At 28.2% G+C, this 19,998-nt stretch overlaps 1 protein-coding gene across 1 annotated transcript in view; it reads left to right on the top strand.

Annotated features, from left to right (window-relative positions):
• Positions 1-19,998, top strand: part of LOC136089454 (uncharacterized) — a 39,772-nt gene that overhangs the window by 7,501 nt on the left and 12,273 nt on the right. The window contains exon 2 of the mRNA XM_065815462.1: positions 11,602-12,066. Within this exon, the coding sequence (XP_065671534.1) occupies positions 11,602-12,066 (465 nt within the window). The remainder of the gene's footprint in view (positions 1-11,601; positions 12,067-19,998) is intronic.

The raw sequence follows: 19,998 nt of genomic DNA, 5'->3' as shown, positions 1-19,998 counted from the left end.
TCTTGGAGGTCTGCGATTATTCATTCTAAAACTTATGACAATATAAAGAACGTCAAATATTTTTAATTTTAAATTGAAATTAATTAAAAAATTTAGAATAACTTTAGTGTTATTAATCGCAGAGCAGTAAGTCCGTTCTTACATCTTAAAAAATCCACTGAAGATATACTTCTTGTCGAAATATAGTCAAAATGTAATTTATTCTTTTCCATTGTAAAAATATAGTCGGAAAAAAATGCAGGAAAACACAAAAATTAAAAATGACAAGATTTATGCAAATCGTAAAATAAGAAACAAAAATTTAATGATCTTCACTTTTTTATGCAAACATAAGACCAAAACGCGAGCGTCCAAATCAACTAAATGAAAACGTGGTAAAGGTTTATTGTAAAGTAATAATTATTTTAAAATGTAAACAAAGTTATAAAAAAAACAAAAACTAATGCTCAAAAATTTGTTAATTTTCAAATTAGAATATATATATATATTTTTTTACAATATTTTCTCAGTACAAGTACAATAGTTTTATTGTAAAATAAAAATTTCACCATTATTTACAAATAAGGTAGAGTTTGAAATTATTAAATTATAAATTTTTTATAATTTCTTTGCAAACTTTTTAAGAGTATGTGATGCCCTATATACTGTGATGCCCGGGGTTAAATACCTCAATTGCCCGTCCCTTTAAGCGGGCCTGGTTAAACACATCCTTTAAAGCAATATCCAAGTCATAAATGGAATCAGGATCTTAACAGAACATAGCGTGACTAAATTAAGAGAACATAGCGTGACTAAATTTTGTCTTCAATACTGGAGTATATCTTTTGCTCATAAAGGCGCTAGTATTTCAATTTGGTTACTCTATACGCATTCTCATGCAATATTGTACCGGCGCTATCTTTTGCTCATAAAGGCTGCCGTATTTCAATTTGGTTACTCTATACGCATTCTCATGCAATATACCTCTTGTAAATGTTAAATCTATCAAATGTTCATACTTTGCTGGATCAAGTCTAGAACGAACGAACATTTTCTTCTCTGGAATTGCTAACCCTTATTTAGACGCATTTCATTTTCTTGCTACTTCTATACGATGTTTAATACACTCAAATGCATTCACTATAAACTTTTTGGTATACTTAGTATGATGTAGTATCGAAAGGATAACTAACTTTTGAAACCGTAATACAGGTTATGAGTAATTAAATCATTAATAACAATAAAAACACATTTATAACTTGATAAATTATCTAAAAAGTTAAACACAATTTTATCTATAAATAATATTTTAACTTTAACTCTCTATCAGCAATGTCATTGCTTATAGTTAACGACATAAAGACCACATTAACATCCGTTAAGTTCTTTTTAAAATCTGTCACAACACAGGTACCAGAAAAGTAAAGTCAAGTAAAGCCTGCAAATACCTAAAAAGAGAAACAAAACAAAAAAATTACAGTTTCTAATTACAAAATTATTTGCATTTTACTGTTAATAGAATTAGGATAATAATATAACAGAAAATATACAAAATAAAAAAATAGCTATAACAGCCTAGGTCTGTCAACGCAAAACACAGTAACAATAGCGCATAACATAAAATATTTGTAAGCACTCAATACTATGTGTCTCCAGAGTAATTAAAAAAAAATATATTATAAAAAGGCTAGACAACACAATGTAGTAACACCACAACTTATTAAGATATTTTATCAACTAAAATACTTGGACTAAAAAGATTTTATTTATTGCAATATTTGAACAATTAAGGGACAATTATAGTTAAACAATTTGAACAATTATATCATAAAATAGCAAGCAACTCGTAAAATATTTCTTACAAATGGTCATTATCAATTGTGGTATTAAGAAATACGTAAGAGCTCAGTTATTACATAAGTTTTATTGATACTCCCTCTCATCAAGAGATGGAGAAAAAGAAACGGTTTCCCACCAGCATAGTAAAAAAGCATACAATAAGTAGTAGTAACTGGTTTAATTATGTTACCAGTAAACAAAATTATTTTTACCTTGATTTTACCTTGAAGTTAATTTCCAGCGTTTCCTAATTAAGCTCCAGCTTCTTTCTAACTGTTGCCTAATGATTGATAGAGTAAATTTCAAATCATATTAGATTTACAAAATTAAAACCGTGTTTCAACAGTAAGCAAACTAATCAAGTGATGACAAACCCAGGAAAAAAAGTTTTAAAGAATTTCTATAAACTTTTGAAACATATGGTTTGTAGAAATTCTATAGAATTTTATAAAATTTCTATAGAATCTCTGTTAGTTTCTATAGAAATTCCAATATTTTTTTTTCTACATTTTATTTTATAGAAAATAAAGTTTTATAGCAAAATGAATAGAAATTCTATAGAACTATTTTGCTAGAAAGTCGACTAAAAGAAAATTCAAAATCATTTAAAATTAAAACTGTTATTAATTGATACTATAAATAGTAAAATTCATACTTTGCTTTGTTCTAAAGTGTTTTAAATAAATTCAAACCAACAGATATTAACACTGCTTGACACTGAATTTGTGCGAGTAAGTTTTCTGCTCGCCGAGCAGCATTTCTTACATTTCAACGACGATCAATTTCATCTTGCCTAGATCTATCTCTTTCACTTGACAACAACAATTTTTAAGTTGCCTATTAGCATTTATATTCATAACTTCTTTGAGTTATCCATTTCAATTTTACTATTATCATTAAACATATTACCAGTAATCTTATTATTGTTACAATTGAATAAATTATGTGAAAAATATTAAACAATATTTATTTACATAAACTATTTTTAATTTAACAAAGAATCTAGACTAGACAATGCACAAAATTATTTGAGTAAGTGATCAACAAATAACTGACTGTAATTTGTCGATCACTTTTGTGTTAACAAATTACAGTCAGTTTTCCGTGTTAAATACATAAAATATATATCTAATATACTATATATTTAATATAAAATAAATCCAATATAAAATAAAACAAAATAGGAAACTTACTCAAATCAGTACCAGTTATGCTGTGTGAAGTGACTAAAAAATACTTCAGTTCTTTCCAATCGCACTAAAAAAGAGCTTTCAGCTCTTTCCCAACAGCACTTAAAATAAAACAAAACTTGCTTAGCTAAGTTGCCTAGTTCTTAAGAATCTGAAAACAGATAAGTAAAAAACCAAGAACAAACAAACATTTATTTATTAAAACTACTATATTTAAACAAATTAAATTAAACAAAGAACAACATCAGTTCTCCTTTAAATGCTAAGAAATATTTTTCAGCTCAAATTTGCTTGCAGACCTTGCTTGTAAAACCATGTGAATAAATACATTTAGAAAAGCCTAGAAACTACTTAAAAATGACATTCGCAACATTGAGGTTTGGACGTTGACAGGACTAATTATTAGTAAATGTTTTTAAAAAATTTATAAAAACTTACAACAACTTGTTATTCTATATCGCATAAATCCATCATATGATAAATCTGAAATGAAAAAATGTAACGAATAAGTAAATACAAAGAAATACATCATATACTTATCAAAAACCAATGTATCGGATTGAAATAAGATGTCATGATAGGAGAGTAGTAGTTGTTAAATATTGTTATTTCATGTTTGCTTTTAAAAAAGAATTCATGTTGGTATGACATGGTTCTAAAAATTCAAATTAGGATATAAACAAAATGTATATATGGCAAAATGATTTTTCTTGAATGGCTTTTAATGATTTAAAGCAGTGACTTCCAGTAATAAAACCACCTATTGATCGCTTTTAACAACAAACACCAACATAAAGGTAAGCCAAACGTAACAACATTGGTAACACAAGTAACAATATTACGCAAAATCTTGCACTAGACGTTTGCCAAGTCACACACTTTGAAAACATGGAAATAAGATAATATAAACATATATACTAACTACAAAACACATTATATTTGCTTAATTTTATATAATATATATAAACACCTCATGTAACAATTATATACACAATAGATAAACTACATTTTATACTAGTATAAAAACACATTCATTATAAAAACTATATAACACATACTACCACATAGGGGAGACCGGGGCTAGTTGGCTCGATTTTTACTCTATGAGCTCTGTAGCCCTAACAGTACATTTTTTTTAAATAATTAAAGTGTAGTCTTAAAGAGTATGGATAAGGGTAACTTATGAAATTTGCATTTATTGTCAAAAAAAAAATTCTTGGGGTTTTTTTGGGCCTTTAAAAAAAAAAAAAATTTGCGCCAACTTACCCCACCACGGGGTAAGTTGGCGCAAACTTTAAAAATGATTATTAATGCACTATTAAGTGCAAAATGATGAAATGTTCAATAAGGAAGTTTCTGTGTAATTTTTGTCACTTTCTGATGAAAGGCCCCAAAGTCAAACGCAGTTCGTCAACTCACCCCTGCGGCCAAACAGCCCCCCTCCCCCACGCATATTCATCAAAAACTTTTTAATTTTGAACACAACATAGACATATATGCAAACTCCAAACATACATAACTTGAATTGCGCAAACAAAAATAACATGAAAAAATCTGAAAAAGATTCATATATACATTCAGGTCCTATCAGAGGGGGAGCCACATGGGTCATATGGCCTGGGCCTCCGATTTTGTTGGGGCCTCACATTTTCAAAACACATTTGTTAAACACGAAAATAAATATCAAAGTAATTATTTTAATCTAATTATTCTAAACAATTTAATTTTAGGTTAACTTAAAATAATAAATTAATTTCTTTTTCATATTTACACATTAAACAAAACGTGGCGTTAAAATAAAATAACGATAAATAAAAACTAAAAAACATTTTACGCTATATTACAGTGTAATATCATATAAAAAACAACGTCATAATGTACAAATTGAACTGTATAGAATATATATTTAAATCATATTTATAAAGAAATGGACAAACGTGATTACTCCTAATCAAAGGCTTCAGAAAAATTTTAATTCGTTGTCATTTATTAAAAGCTTTTGCTTAAGTTTGTTTTTAAATTGTTTAATAGAAGAAATAGTTTTTAACTCATTATTTAACAGCATGTTCCATAGTTTAGGACCTCTGTTAGCAATTGAGAACTTAGTAACAGAGTAATAGGTTTTAGGTTGAACATAATTGTTTTCTGAAAATCGTGTTGGGTATAGATGATATATTTTTTCCAAAAAAGAGTTAAATAAAATAGGTGCTATTTTTTTATTAACTTTGAACATAAAAATAAGAATTTGATAAAGATTTAGTTGAAATACGTTGAGAATATTAAATTTAATGAATAGAGGTTTAGTGTGTGAGAAACGATCTACATTTCCAATAATTCTTAAAGCATGCTTTTGTTTAATTAATAGTTTATTTATTTTAGTTACGTTAGTGCTACACCAGGCAACGTTTGCATAACTTAGGTAGCTATGAATAAATGAAAAATAAATGTATTTTAAACAGGTTTGATTTAATAACTGCTTAGCTTTGTAAAGTAGACCAATATTTTTCGAAATTTTATTTTGAATTATATTTATGTGCTCCTTCCAACTCACATTTTCATATAATAACAACACCAAGAAATAACAATGAACGCTCTCTTATTATACAAGAGTTATTTACAACTAAAATTGGAAGATTTAATGGGATGAGTCTCTTTTCATGAAGACGATGGAAGAAAGTATATTTTGTTTTTTTTATGTTTATGGATAATTTATTTGCTATAAACCATTCACTTAGTTTAGCAAGCTCTTTGTTTACTGTTTCAAATAAAGAATTAATATCCTTATCAGAATAAAATAAGTTGGTGTCGTCTGCAAATAGGATTGAATTTAAGATACTTGAAAATTTATTTAAGTCATTTATATAAATGAGGAATAAAAGAGGCCCTAAAATTGATCCTTGTGGGACGCCGCAGGAAATTGTCGCTAAATCCGTTTTACTATCATTAAACGAGATGTACTGTTTCCTGTTTGCTAGATAACTTTTAAACCATGCTAAGTTAAAACTTATGATACCATAATTTTTAAGTTTGTGCAGGAGAATATTATGATCCACCGTATCAAAAGCCTTACTTAGATCAATAAAGACGCCTAAAGTAAATTTGTTTTCATCAAAAGCTTTAAATATTTCGTGTACTAGATGAATGATTGCATGATCGGTTGAATGGCCAGATTTAAACCCAAATTGTTTATCGTAAAGAATTTTATTATTAGTTAAAAAAGAAAACAGTCTGTTATACATAACACGTTCTAAAATCTTGGAAAAGCAGGTAAGAATTGAGATTGGTCTGTAGTTAGAGACATCAGAAGGATCACCTGTTTTATAGATTGGTGTAACCTTTGCACATTTTAAGTTTTCAGGAAAAACTCCGTGTTTTAAAGATAAATTAAAAACATGTACAAGTGGTATTTTTATAAAACTTATTGATTTAATAATGACAATACTAATGACATCATCAGCAACCGAACTTTTATTAGGTTTTAGTAAAGAAACTGAGTTTAATAATTCATCTTCTGTAAGTTCATGATTAGACATGACAGATTTATTTGGTGTTAGGTATGAACGAAAGTTTGTTTGAGATGGTCCTATTTTAGAGGCTAAATTCAAACCTACATTAACAAAAAAGTTATTAAGTGTTTCTGCAACTAATGATTTATTTAAAATTAAGTTATTATTAATTTTAAAATTAGTTGGAAGTGCATTTCGGTCCAGATTTTTCTTGCCAATTACATCTTTAATAATGTTCCATGTTTTTTGTGAACTGTTGTTTTTCTTTTTTCAGAATAATAGTTTTTTTTTGAGCGTTTTAGAACAGATTCAAATTAAAACGTTTATAACTCTTATTTTTTTAAGTAGTTTCATTTACCCAAGTTCTTTTTTTAAGAAACTTACAATATAATCGTTGTTTAATTTTGGAAGATTTAAGGATTCCCTTCGTTATCCATGGGTTTAAAAGCGTTTTCGATTTGACTAATTTAGTAATTTTAGGGAATGCATCATTATAATGAGTAAGAAATTCAGTTAAGAAGATATCGTAGGCTTCATTGGCATTTTGATTTTTTAGCGTCTCGTTCCAATTTACACACGATATAAGATAATGAAAATATTTTATGGATGTTTCGTTTATAATTCGTGTTGTAACTTTTTTTTTATAAGCATCAGGCTGAAGGCATTTAATAGATATTATAAAAATCGGAAAGTGATCCGAAATGTCCGTTTTAAATATTCCAGTTTTAATTTTTGTATTGATAAATTCATTAGTTATAATTTGGTCTATTGACGTTGCACTACCGCTAGTAACACGCGTAGGTTTATTTATTATTGGAATGTAGCCACTTTGAAAAATGACATTAAAGAATTTATTCGTTTGTTTATTTACGTCATAATCCAAAATATTAAGGTTAATGTCACCCACGAAATAAACACTTTTATTCAAATTCAATTTATTTTCAATTAAATTTTTAATGTGATCTTTAAACGCATTAATATTACCTGATGGTGGTCTGTATAATGCATGCACGACAATGTTTTTTGAGGCTTTATTAATGATTTCCACACACAATGACTCATAATCATTTGTGATTGAACTTAAATTTGAATTAAATTTGAATAATAATGAATTCTTAATAAACATACATAAACCCCCGCCTTCCTTGCCCAGGTCTCTAATTTGGTGGACTACATTGTAATTGGGTATTTGGAAATATGAATCGTTCTCAACATTTTTGTCTTGACACCATGTTTCACTAAGACAAATAATTTGAAAATTAATTTTAATTTTATATAGAAACTGTTTTAATGATTCAAAATTTTTTTTTAAACTCCTTATATTAATATGAAGAATTGAAAATGAGTTATCATCCATTCCTTTGGTAATGTCTTTTGAGTATGGGTTATAATATAATGGGCTAATGTTTTTAATTAGTTCATCATCATTATAAAAATTAATATCAGGATCAGAATTGCGATTTAAAAGGATTGAATTTTTAATTTTACATGTTTTAAATTCAAAGTTTGAAAAATCAGTTTCCTCAGCCATTTTAAATAAGAGTAATTTTAAGAACCAAAAAATATAAAAATTTAAAGAATTTAATTGATGGCACTCGTTTTCCTAAATTCCTTTATAATTAATTTATCATATACAACAATACAATATTTACCGTTTGTCCTGTGCAACTTTCTCTCTTCAAAAAGCTTTTTCCGTATCAACGCTGTTTCAATTGAATAATCTTCGTTAATAAATATTCCGGAGCCTTTAAGTTTGTGCGCATTTTTTAATATTTTTATCTTATCTTTATAGTCAAGTAGTTTAATCACAATTGTTCTTGGCTTATTTAAATCAGGTTTACCTGTCCGATGGGCTCTTTCTTTATTTACTCCAGTTACATTAAGTTTATTTTCTAGTAAGTTTAGTATTTTAGTTTCAGAATCATCCCAACTTTCTGAATCGTTTTCCGAAATTCCTTCGAAACGTAAATTGTTTCTTCTTTGGCGATCTTCAAGCTGTCGAATTTTAGTTTTATCTTCATTTCCTAAATTAGAATTCAAAGAAATCTTTTTCTCTAGGTCAATAACCTTTTTATCATGGCAATCTTGTGTAAACGATAAACTCTCTTTAATGTCTACGAGTTTTGTGTACGAGTTTTTAAGTTATGACTTAGTTATGTTAAGTTAGTTAAGTCATGACAATGTGTACGAGTTTTTAAGTTATGACTTAGTGTTCTGCTTTTTAGTAGCTTCATTTTTTCTTATATTTTTTAGTTGTACTTCATCAAACAAGATTAAATCACTTTGTTTTGAACTGTTTCTTATCATTTTGTATAAAATTGATATATTGCGCTTTTGTACATTGCGTTTTGTACGTTACATTTTGTAACTTTGAGAATAGTAATCTTTTTTTGTTCTGTTAAATATTTTTTAATTTTTAAACATAATTCGTTTTATAAATTTGTATAAGTTCGATTGATGTATAAAGTTATTATATTTTCAAACTTCAATATTATTTCCAGACACCATTAAAATGAAGAGAAAATTTGATAGTGGTGCAAGTAAAAGGCGGCGGAGAAAAGAATTGGTCGAGGAAGCATGCACCAACTCAAAGAAAATATATTCGTTTTTAAAAAAATCACAAAACACAGTTCAAATTGAACAAGCAAACCAAACTCAAAGTGTGAGTGACAATGGTAACATTAAAAATATAGTTGTTCCAATTGCAGAAGACCCAATTTTGGACCAACAACCAGCAGGAAATTTAAATATTATAAACCAGGAACGGGTTGAAACCGAAATCTCATTACAGGAAAATGCAGGTGAAAATAAAATTCGAGATATGGAAACAGAGATAACTGATCCGATTCATCAAGGTAATCCGTTTAATTTTATTGACATTAGGATTATCAACAAGAACAATTCTTGTCAAGTGAACTCTTTTCTTAAGATTACTTGCTTTGAAATTCCAAATAATATCGTTAAAGACTCTAATCATCATGCATTTACTTATCGTTTCTTAAACAAAACTCTTGCAAATGGAGAAACATGCAAAAGAGACTGGTTGTGCTGTAGTGTAGAAAAACAATCTTTGTATTGTGCACCATGTTTCCTTTTGAACAAAAATGCTGCAAATGTGTCATTTTTCTCTAGTTCTGCCGGATGGGGCATCAGTAGAGGTTGGAGAAAATTGAAAGATTGTATTCCGTCGCACGAAAGTTCAATTTACCATAAAGAAAACTATGTTGTATGGAAATCTACAAGTAGAGCAGCATTATGTGAAACTTAAGTGGATAATTTACTTTTATCAGAACTCAAGACTGAAACTGAAAATTGGAAAAAATTATTCCAACGTGTTCTAGATGTTATTATTTTTTCTTTCTGAACGTGGATTAACACTTTTTGGTTCTAACCAACGAATAGGTGATCGAGCGAATGGAAACTTTTTAGGTATTATTGAGCTTCTTAGCAAATATGATCCACTTTTAGCTGAGCATGTTAAACATGTTAAACATGTTAAACATGTTAAACAGTGTAAGCAGCGATTGCTGCTTACACTGTTGTGATTCTCGTACTGTATGTTTTCTAGTTGCGGAAATCACTCATTAAATTTAGTTGGTGTCGATTGCGCTGAATCATGCAAAGAAGCAGTAACGTATTTTGGAACAATTCAGCAAATATAAAATTTATAACATTAACTGTAACAAGAAAGTGAGTGTGATTAGAGATATTGCCAAAACATTAAATTCCTTGTTCTTTCATAATATTTAAGTATATATATAAGTTCATTTTTAGTTTGTGTATCTTATGCGTTTTTGAATATTACTAAGAGCATCAACAATTTCCAATCAAGGGCTTCTAGTTAATACTGTTTCAAAATTTAATAAATCTTATATATATATACATATATATAAATTATATATATGTATATATACACATGTCTGGGGTTGTAAAAAACCTTATATTTTGCCAAGGTCACTATGTATATATATATATATATATATATATATATATATATATATATATATATATATATATATATATATATATATATATATATATAATATATATTTCTCAAATTAAATTTTTTTTCCTGAAGTTAAGTAGAATGTTTTCTGCTGTGCTAAATGCTAAGTTCGGAAAATTTGAAACTTTATTGTTCTACCGAACGGAAACCAATCTGAATCCTTTATCTGAGCGTCCCAAAACAAATTTCTTTTTATAAAAATATGTAATTTGAATGAGAATTAGTTTTAAATAAATCATTTAAAAGCATTATTTAAAAAAAACTATTTTAAAGCATTTTTCCTTATTTTAGCATACATTTTGTAATAATTTTTCCTAAAGTTTGATTTTTAAAAAAATTATTTTTATCTTCGATTGTAACTAAATCTTTATAGATCAAATAAAAAAAGTTTTTTTTATTTTTTTGTACTTTTAAACTATAATAATTAGCCAACCACGCAGTTTCACGCAACTTTTTTAAATTTTTCTAAAAAGAGCTTATGGGTTACGTCTATGGATACTTAGAGATCGTCAATAAAGCAAATACAGTCGTATGGGGTAGAGGGGATTTGCAAATGGCCTATATAAGAAGGGGAGCAGGTGGTGTATTATAAAAGTAAGGAGACTCTAAATTAAAAAAAAATCAAAAAATGTTGGATAAATTGGTTAAAAGCGTAGGTACTTTTAGGGAGCTGGAGGGTACTAAAAAAAGCTTTGGGAGGGGGATGGAGGTTCGATATAGAAGTGTACGTGCTTTATGAACAACCTCTTACAAAAAATCATTGAAAATCATAAAATCATTAAAAATCATAAAAAACCTCTTACTAAAAATCATTAGAGTTATTTATAAATATGTACCATTTTATTTTATTTTTTATTATTTTTTAATTATTATTTAAGTTCTTTTAGTATTAGTTTGAAATTTAAGAAAAAAATTATTTTCAACTTTTTTTATAAAAGAAATATGATACTTCTATACTAATGAGGAAATATCGCAATATCGCAATTTTAATTAAAGTTTTAAAATAATTATACAAAATTACTTTAACCTTAATACTATTATTCATATAATAACTAAAGATTTTGTTTTCAATTATTTATAGAGATGTTTTGGAACGAGCCAATTGAAATAAAAAAAGGCAATTTTCTTGGAAATTTTACAATACCTAAAGAGTATGAAATATCCTTTGAAGTTTATTTAAATAAAACAGTAACCTCTTATGCAAACATAATTCATTTTACAATTGGTAGAGATTGTTGTGATTACGGATCAAGAATCGCAACTATGTTTTATTCTAGTGATGGCATTGCGGAAATTAATGCACCAATAAACGGAAATGGCAATTATTATTACTATACCAATCTGATAACGTTGATGAAATGGATAAAAATTACTATAAAGCAGTATTTGAGTAATGGACACTATTATTATGCTGTTGAGATTGATGGTGAGGCTGTTCAAACAGTGCAAAATAATGATGCAAGATCTTTTGAAAACGTTCAACTGTATGTCAGCGATTCATGGCATGAGGCACCACCAGGATTCTTAAGGAACTTAATGGTGCCATGTAAGATTATTTAAAATATTATTATTTTATAGTTTTTTAATATTTAGTAAAGCAATCATTATTTAATTATACTCAAATCACAAATCGTAAAAGTCAGAGGCAGACCTTATTGTAATGCTGACAATCAAAGTTTTCTAATGCCACCAAAACTTTTGCCTGAAGTAAGGTAATGCGGGGTTACATTTACAAGTGGGTAACATTGGCACGTGTTATTTTAAATGTTTTTACCAGCCAACAGCTATTGTTAAAATTATTTGAACCGACGCATTTAAAGCTATTTTTATCGACATAATTGTAAACATAAGGATAGAATGCGGCGAACACAAATTAAACATATTCTTAGTTTTTTTTATGTTGAAAAACTTTAGTCATAAGTTCACCAAACTATAATACAATTTTAAATGTATTTTTATGATGTTGTTTCTAAATGCTAAGCATTTAAAATGATTTCTTAGTATTTTTTGTTTAAAACGCGCATTTCGGTTTTGGGTTAACATTGGCAGGATTATCAAAGTTACCCTATAAGTCTGTAAAAGTTGACTCATAATGTATAATTATTGTCATTACACGTTAAGCGTAAATAAATAAATGATTGATTTTCTATTAAAGTTTATGACCACATGATATCATGCCTCGCAACTACATATAAAATCAAGTTCAACAAACGGATTGTATGATTGGGAAGCCATGAAGAAAGCCATTAATGATGTGAGTGAAAACAATGTCTGCATAAGTAAAGCGGCATTCATGTGCAAAATCAATAGAACAACATCAATTAATAAATAGTTTAATTTGTGTTCGCCGCATTCTATCGTTATGTTTACAATTATGTCGATAAAAATAGCTATAACTGCGTCGGTTCAAATAATTTTAACAATAGTCAGCTGCTGTTTAAAAGCTAAATATTGTAAAACATTTTATATTTTATTTATTTTTTGAATTTTCTTGGAAAATTTTATTTTATAATGATGTATTTTTTGGGGCTTAATGATAAGACTAATTTTGTCTTCTTCTAGTCCCAGTCATGTAAATTTTTCTTTTAACAATTAGAATTGTAAATTTTTTTTACTAACTGGCAAATACATAACATTATTATTATTAATCCCAAGAAAGTGCATAGAAAACAAGATGGACGCCCGACAGTTTTGACAAGAGAAGAAGAAACGTTGATTGTTCGTACAATTTAGGAACTTGGAGACTGGGGCTTTGGGATAGATCGTTGCAATGTTGCGGGTATTGTGCAGCATTACATTAACAGTAGTAGTAGAGCCTATACCTTAACCGAATACGCTTGCATACGCACAGTTATCAGGAATTATCCAATCGTTGGATTGGATAATTCCTGTTAACCGTGCGTATGCAAGCAACGTTAACGTAGTTGATGACTTGAAAATTTAGCAGTTGTTATTGAGAAAATTCTTCTACAGAATAAGCCACAAAATATAATCAATGTAGATGAAACACTGAAACACAATTTAAAACCAACATAGGCAAGCAGAAAATTTTTTGCAAACGCGTATTAAAAAATCCCATAAAAAGGTTGGTACTTGAAATAAAAGAATGTTCACAACCCAGGTATGCTGTTTTGCAACCGGTCAATTTTTATCACAATTCATTGTTTATAAAGGTCTTCACCTTTAAAGCACCTGTTGCAATGGTGGTCTGGATAATGCACGTTACAACTGTTCTCCTTCAAATTGGATGGAATCCAACCAATTTATTAATGATTTAAAAAGATATTTATTGGCAAAACAAACCAAATAGAAGGATCAAAGCTTCTAATATTTGACGGACACACCTCTCACATATCAAAAACTGTTGTAGACTTAGCTATTGCAAACAAAATTGAGTTGCTTTATTTACCTGCCCATACAAGTCTTAAAGGTAGTCATAAAGGTAGTATTTTCCATCCTTTAGGTGTAGGTGTTTTTAAGACAGTCAAAGCATCTTGGAGGAACTGTTTGAAAATATTTATGAGACAACACGATACAAAAATGTAAACAAAGTAACTTTTCCACAGTTACTGAAATTGGTTACAGACAATGGCGCATTCAACCAAAGCAATGCTTTATTGGCTTTTGAAATTTTCCACTAAAACGAAGTATAATAAACTGTGAGAAATTGTCAGTAGCAAACACACTGACATCGGGAGTAATTATTAGCTCAAGTAATATCGGAAATCAAAATAAGATTACACCGGCAATCTGTGACATGAATAACTAAAGCTCCAAACCAATGCGAGTCACAAGCTTAGATGAATTACAGGATGTTCTGACTCCAAGAAAAAAAGTAGAAACTGTACTTTTGAAAAATCTTCAACACAAGCAACCCGTGAAAAGCGACGAAAAAAGAAAAAGAATCAAGATTTTTATTTTATCGAGAAGAAAATATCAGAACTGAATCTATTTGATATCTTTTAAATAACAGATTTTTGTTTTGCTTTTAGTGCTATTCTACATTTTTTTTAAAAGTAAAAAATTTTTAAAAGAAACAGTAAATTGGTGCTAATATATATTTCAAATGTTATGTCTATTTTATTTGTCGAAATTCCAATTATTATGTATACTTATAAGGTATTTAAACATTTAAAGCACAAACTATTCTACAGTCAAAGTTACCCCAAATCGAGTGCAATATTGACAGTGGCACTACAGTAACAAAAATAATTATCTATCAATAATATTACACAAAAAATTAATATTTTTAACAGTTTATGGCAGCAATATCATTGGTAAACACTTAGAAATATTGAATACCAAATTTTTTTCGTCGAATTTTTTCTTATAAAGATGTGTCAATGTTACACCATTTTACCTTATATAGTAAAGTAAGTTTAAAACAAAAACAAAGTAGGAGTAAAATTGTAAAAATTATTCTAAATAAAATATATATACATACATGGGCGTCCGCAGCAAAAGTTAAAAAGGATCTCTTGACCCACCCAGAATTTTTTTAAATAACTTTTGGCAGCAAGTTATTCTTTTATTAATACATAAATATTGTTATTTGAAGCGAATTAAGTTTTGATATATTTAACACATTCATGCATTTCATTAAAGGGAAAAGGGTTTTCTAATTTCATTAAATAGTTAACTGCTTTAATTGCGTGGTTTTGTAGGCACTTTTATCTTATTAATTTATAAGAACTTACTTTGATTTTTTAATTTATCACAATTTTTATTTTTTTATATATATATATATATCGCTGTTTATATAAAAATAAAATAATAAAATTACAATGAAACTTTTACGTTACACAAAGAATATATGTAAAACAGAGAAGGACTAAAAGAAGATACGAATGACTGGTATCACCACAATATTTTTACAGAACCCCTTTACAATAACATTTAAAACCCACATGGCTTTAGTAAATTTACAATAAAATATTTTTTCTGAAAAATACTATGTGAAGAATAAAAACTCACATATACAAACATACTTACACACACACATATACAAACATACTTACATATATGTCAGAAATTAAGAAGATGCAATTTCATTTGGCGTTTAAAAGAGAAAATGCTTTTCAAATTTTTTATATTGTTATTTTTTAATAGATTCCATAATGACGGGCCTTAGCTAATAATTGAGAATTTTGACACTTGCGATTTTACTCTGCTCAAGTGATAGATTTGGTTGGTATTTGACCGAAGATTGTATTTTTGTGAAAATATCAGAAAATACTTTTGGCAGCAAATTATTCTTATATTCATACATAAATATTATTATTTGAAGCGTATTAAGTGTTGATATATTTAACACATTCATGCATTTCATTACAGGAAAAAGGGTTTTCTAATCTCATTAAATAGTTAACTGCTTTACATGCGTGGTTTCGTAGGCTCTTTTATCTTATTAATTTAGTTTTGGGTGTGTAAGCCCAAACAATATTAGCGTAGGAGAGATGACAATGAACAAGACTGAAGTAAAGCTTTTTGCATGATTTATAATCAAGAAAGGCCCTAAGTTTAGGATATTTTTGCTTCGATGAGACTAATATGTTTTTTCCATGAAAGGTTCTCATCAAATATTACTCCCAAAAACCTTGTATGGTTTACTTGATTTATTTCATTTTTATTAATTGACAGTTTTGGCAACTTTAACGGAAGATTAGTTGATTGTCTTATTTTATAGAAGAAAGTAAAACTTGTTTTTTTCACAATTTAATGATAACTTATTAGCTATAAACCAATGGTTAAAGCTTTGTTTTTCAGTGTTCATCGTTTCAAACAATATTTTTACATCAGAATTGTTGTAGAATAAATTTGTATCGTCTGGATACATTATTGACGATGTTTTATGAGAAGCTTTAATCATATCATTATTATATATTAAAAATAATTAAAGGTCCCAAGATTAATCACTGTGGGACTCCGCAAACAATATCAAGAGCTCCTGACTCCTCCAGGAAAATAAAAACTGTTTTCTATTAAAAAGATAACTCTTAACCCACTTATATGTTAGGCCTTTAATGCCGTAATGTTTTAAGTTTGAAAGCAAAATTCCGTGATCAACAGTATCAAAAGCCTTAGAGAGATCGATGAATACTTCTAGTATTTGTTCCCCTTTATCAAAGGACATAGATATTTTAGTGGAAAGTTCAATAATAGGATGTTCAGTAGAGCATTATCTCTGAAATCCAAATTGATTTTTGTATAAAAGCGTATTTAAGGTCATGTAGTCATAACTTCTATTAAAAATTACCCTTTCAAATATTTTTGAAAAGACAGGGAGTAGTGATATAGGGCAATAGCTGCAAACAGAAGAACAATCACCATTTTTAAAAACTGGGTGAATTTTGGCTAGTTTTAATTTATCAGGAAATATACTATTCTCAAATAAAAATGCTATTAAATAAAGTAATGGTTTACTTATACTATCATAACTTAGATAGCTACTTTACTGGTAATGTCATGACTAATCCACATGACTTGTTACACTTTATAATACTGCTTTGTTAAATTTGTGTTTATTTATTTTTTCATTAGATATGCTAGTCGCGGGTTTCTCTCCTAAGTATTCATCAAACACTTTAGTTGACTGAACAAAGTTAGATGAAAGAGAGGCGCCTACATTAACAAAATATTTGTTAAATTCTTGACATATATTTTTTTTCACTTGTTAAAGTTTTGTTGTTGATAATTCTTTTTTTGATAAGCAAGAGAGTTTCTTTTTCTCTCTTCCAGTTACTTAATTTATAATAGACCAAGTTTTCTTGACTTATATTTATCCAGCTGGTTAGAATAGTACTTTATTTCAGCTTGTTTTAAGTTATTTAATGCGTATCAATCATATAAAACTTTTTTTATGATTGGTACGCATTTTCCTTTTTAGATTTTTGAAACTTTTTAGAATTTAGAAGTAAAGCTATTGTTTTCTTTTGATGATTATATCAAACTATTTTTCATCCATGGGTTTTTTAAATGTTTATTTTTTATTTCAGTGGTTAATTTTTGGCAAACATTGTCATAAACATTTTGAAAAGTGTTCGAAAAATTGTCAAACGCGCTATTGAGGTCTGCAGAGGAATAGACATCTTCCCATCGCTCTTCGTTCAGCTTTTTTTTAAGTTTTTCTAAGCTTTTAAAACAAAGTTTTATTTTAGTAACAAATATTTTTTAATTGCCGTCGTTAAATGAAACTCCGTGAGCAATGTAATAGATAGGAAAATAACGAGAGAAATCTGTAATAATAATACCTGATTCAAAATGATCTAAAAAATTATTAGTTAAATTATTATCAATAGCGGACGAAATAGTTTTGTAATACGCGTATGCTTAAAAATGGTTGATATAATGTTAAATTCAAGTAATAAATTAAAATTTTTTTTTGCGAAAAAAATACCTTACTCTGAATGCTCATTTACGATATATCTTTTTGCTTTGAACAAAAACTTGTCAAGAATATAGATTTTAGGTTATTTGTTTATTTATTTGCAGGTCCTCTTTAATAAGCTTTTTAGTTTTTTTAAAACATCCTAGTATGTCTCATTAGGTCCGCTTCAACACCCACAATACGCAAATTGTTTCAGCGATTGCGATTTTCCATGTCAACTATTTTTATATTCTCGGTCAATTCGCTGACTAATTTTCCTTGAAAAGAATTTATTCCGATTAACGAAGTTTTAATTTCGTCCATTTTTTTGTCAACTTTGCTTACATTTGTCTCAAGTTGATCACCGATAAAGTTAAGACCGCGTTTACGGCCTTCAACATCTTTTTCTAAGCTATCAACTTTTTCTTGGAAGCATCTAAAAACAGAAGGTTGGGAACAAAAAACACTAAAACGCTTGCCCCTCCTCTCTGCTTTAACGTGAGGCCACTTAACTTAACTATCTAAAACTAAATTTAAACTTATCGACAGATTTTAAATTTCGTAGAAAAAAATTGTAAATTACAAAAGTTATAACCATGCAAATTTTCCGACCTCCCGAAATGAGTGTGTAAATTTTACATGGTCACAACTTTTGTAATTTACAATATTTTTCTACGAAATTTAAAATCTGACGATGAGTTTAAATTCAGTTTTAGATAGGAAAGTTGAAAATTTTAATACATTGGTGCCCTCAGGTATAGGCAGGGGAGGGGGTGGAAAGCGTTATAGGGCTTTTTATTCCCAGGCCTACGCCGTCCCATTTTTTGCAAGGCCTTCTCATTTGGCATAAGTATAAACATACTTAAGTATGGAGTTTTCAAAATTTGTGAAAGTGTCCTATCTGGAACATTAAAAAATCCTCCAGGCCCACATGCACGCATGTCACCTCTTATATACTGGCCCTGAGCAAGGCGTATTTCAGACAACCTATTTTTTGAGTCGACAAAAAACAGATTTTAGCAGTGCGGTGGCTAATGGTTTGGATGCCCCCTCCCCCCAAAAAAACTTGTTATTAGGGTCTCAAAATCTTTCAAATTTTACCTCTCGCTTTTGCTAAAATTAAAACCTCCTTAAATTAGCAAAAGGGGACAAAATATGCTGCTTCTCCCCTACCCCTCTACTCCCTCCAATTAAAAGGTATGGATAGTCTACCCGCGGCACTGGGTTTTAGGCTTTTTTTTCAATATGATTGATCTCGCTTAAGACTCGTTTTTTACGGACATTCTAAAGAGGGGTCCCGGAAAAAACGTCTACGTAATAACGGATCAAATAAAAAACGTTTATTTTTATTTGATCCATTATTTATCCGTTATAAAACAAAAGATCTTTCAAAATGGCATGATAATTTTTTAAATTGGGGTCCTGTGCCGCAAAAAAAGCCTTTGGGGTCGTATAAAGTATCTAAGAAACCAGCTTCAACCTTTTTTTTCAATAAACTTTTTTATTTAAATAAAAAAAGTTTTTTTTTTTTTGGGGGGGGGGGAGGGGGTATTTGTAATACGTGCGTACTTTCTAAGAGTGGTGGAGACTTAAAAGTACGTATGGCAACAAGGGGAGGGGTCAAAAGTCAAAACTTTTGGTGTACGTACTATATGGACGACCCCATATAAATATATAAATTTATATATATATTCATATATATATATATATATATATATATATATATATATATATATATATATATATATATATATATATATATATATATATATATGTATATATATATATATATATATATATATATATATATATATATATATATTTATATGTATATATATGTATATATATATATATATATATATATATATATATATATATATATATATATATATATATATATATATATATTATATATATATATATATATATATATATATATATATGCGGGGCGCGACAAACCGTTTTTTTTAAATATAGATTTAAAAATAAAAAAACAAGTTATCCTAAAACGCTGTTTCAGTGAAGTAAATATTGCATCATTTAATGAACAACTATCATTACTACATTGGAAACAAATAAATTTTTCGTCGGAAGCAAATATGGTTTATTACT

The sequence above is a fragment of the Hydra vulgaris genome, chromosome 13, assembly GCF_038396675.1.
Source record: "Hydra vulgaris chromosome 13, alternate assembly HydraT2T_AEP".
NCBI classification, from domain to species: Eukaryota; Metazoa; Cnidaria; class Hydrozoa; order Anthoathecata; family Hydridae; genus Hydra; species Hydra vulgaris.
Note: the sequence above shows the minus strand (reverse complement) of the source record. Positions and strands in the feature narration are given on the sequence as shown.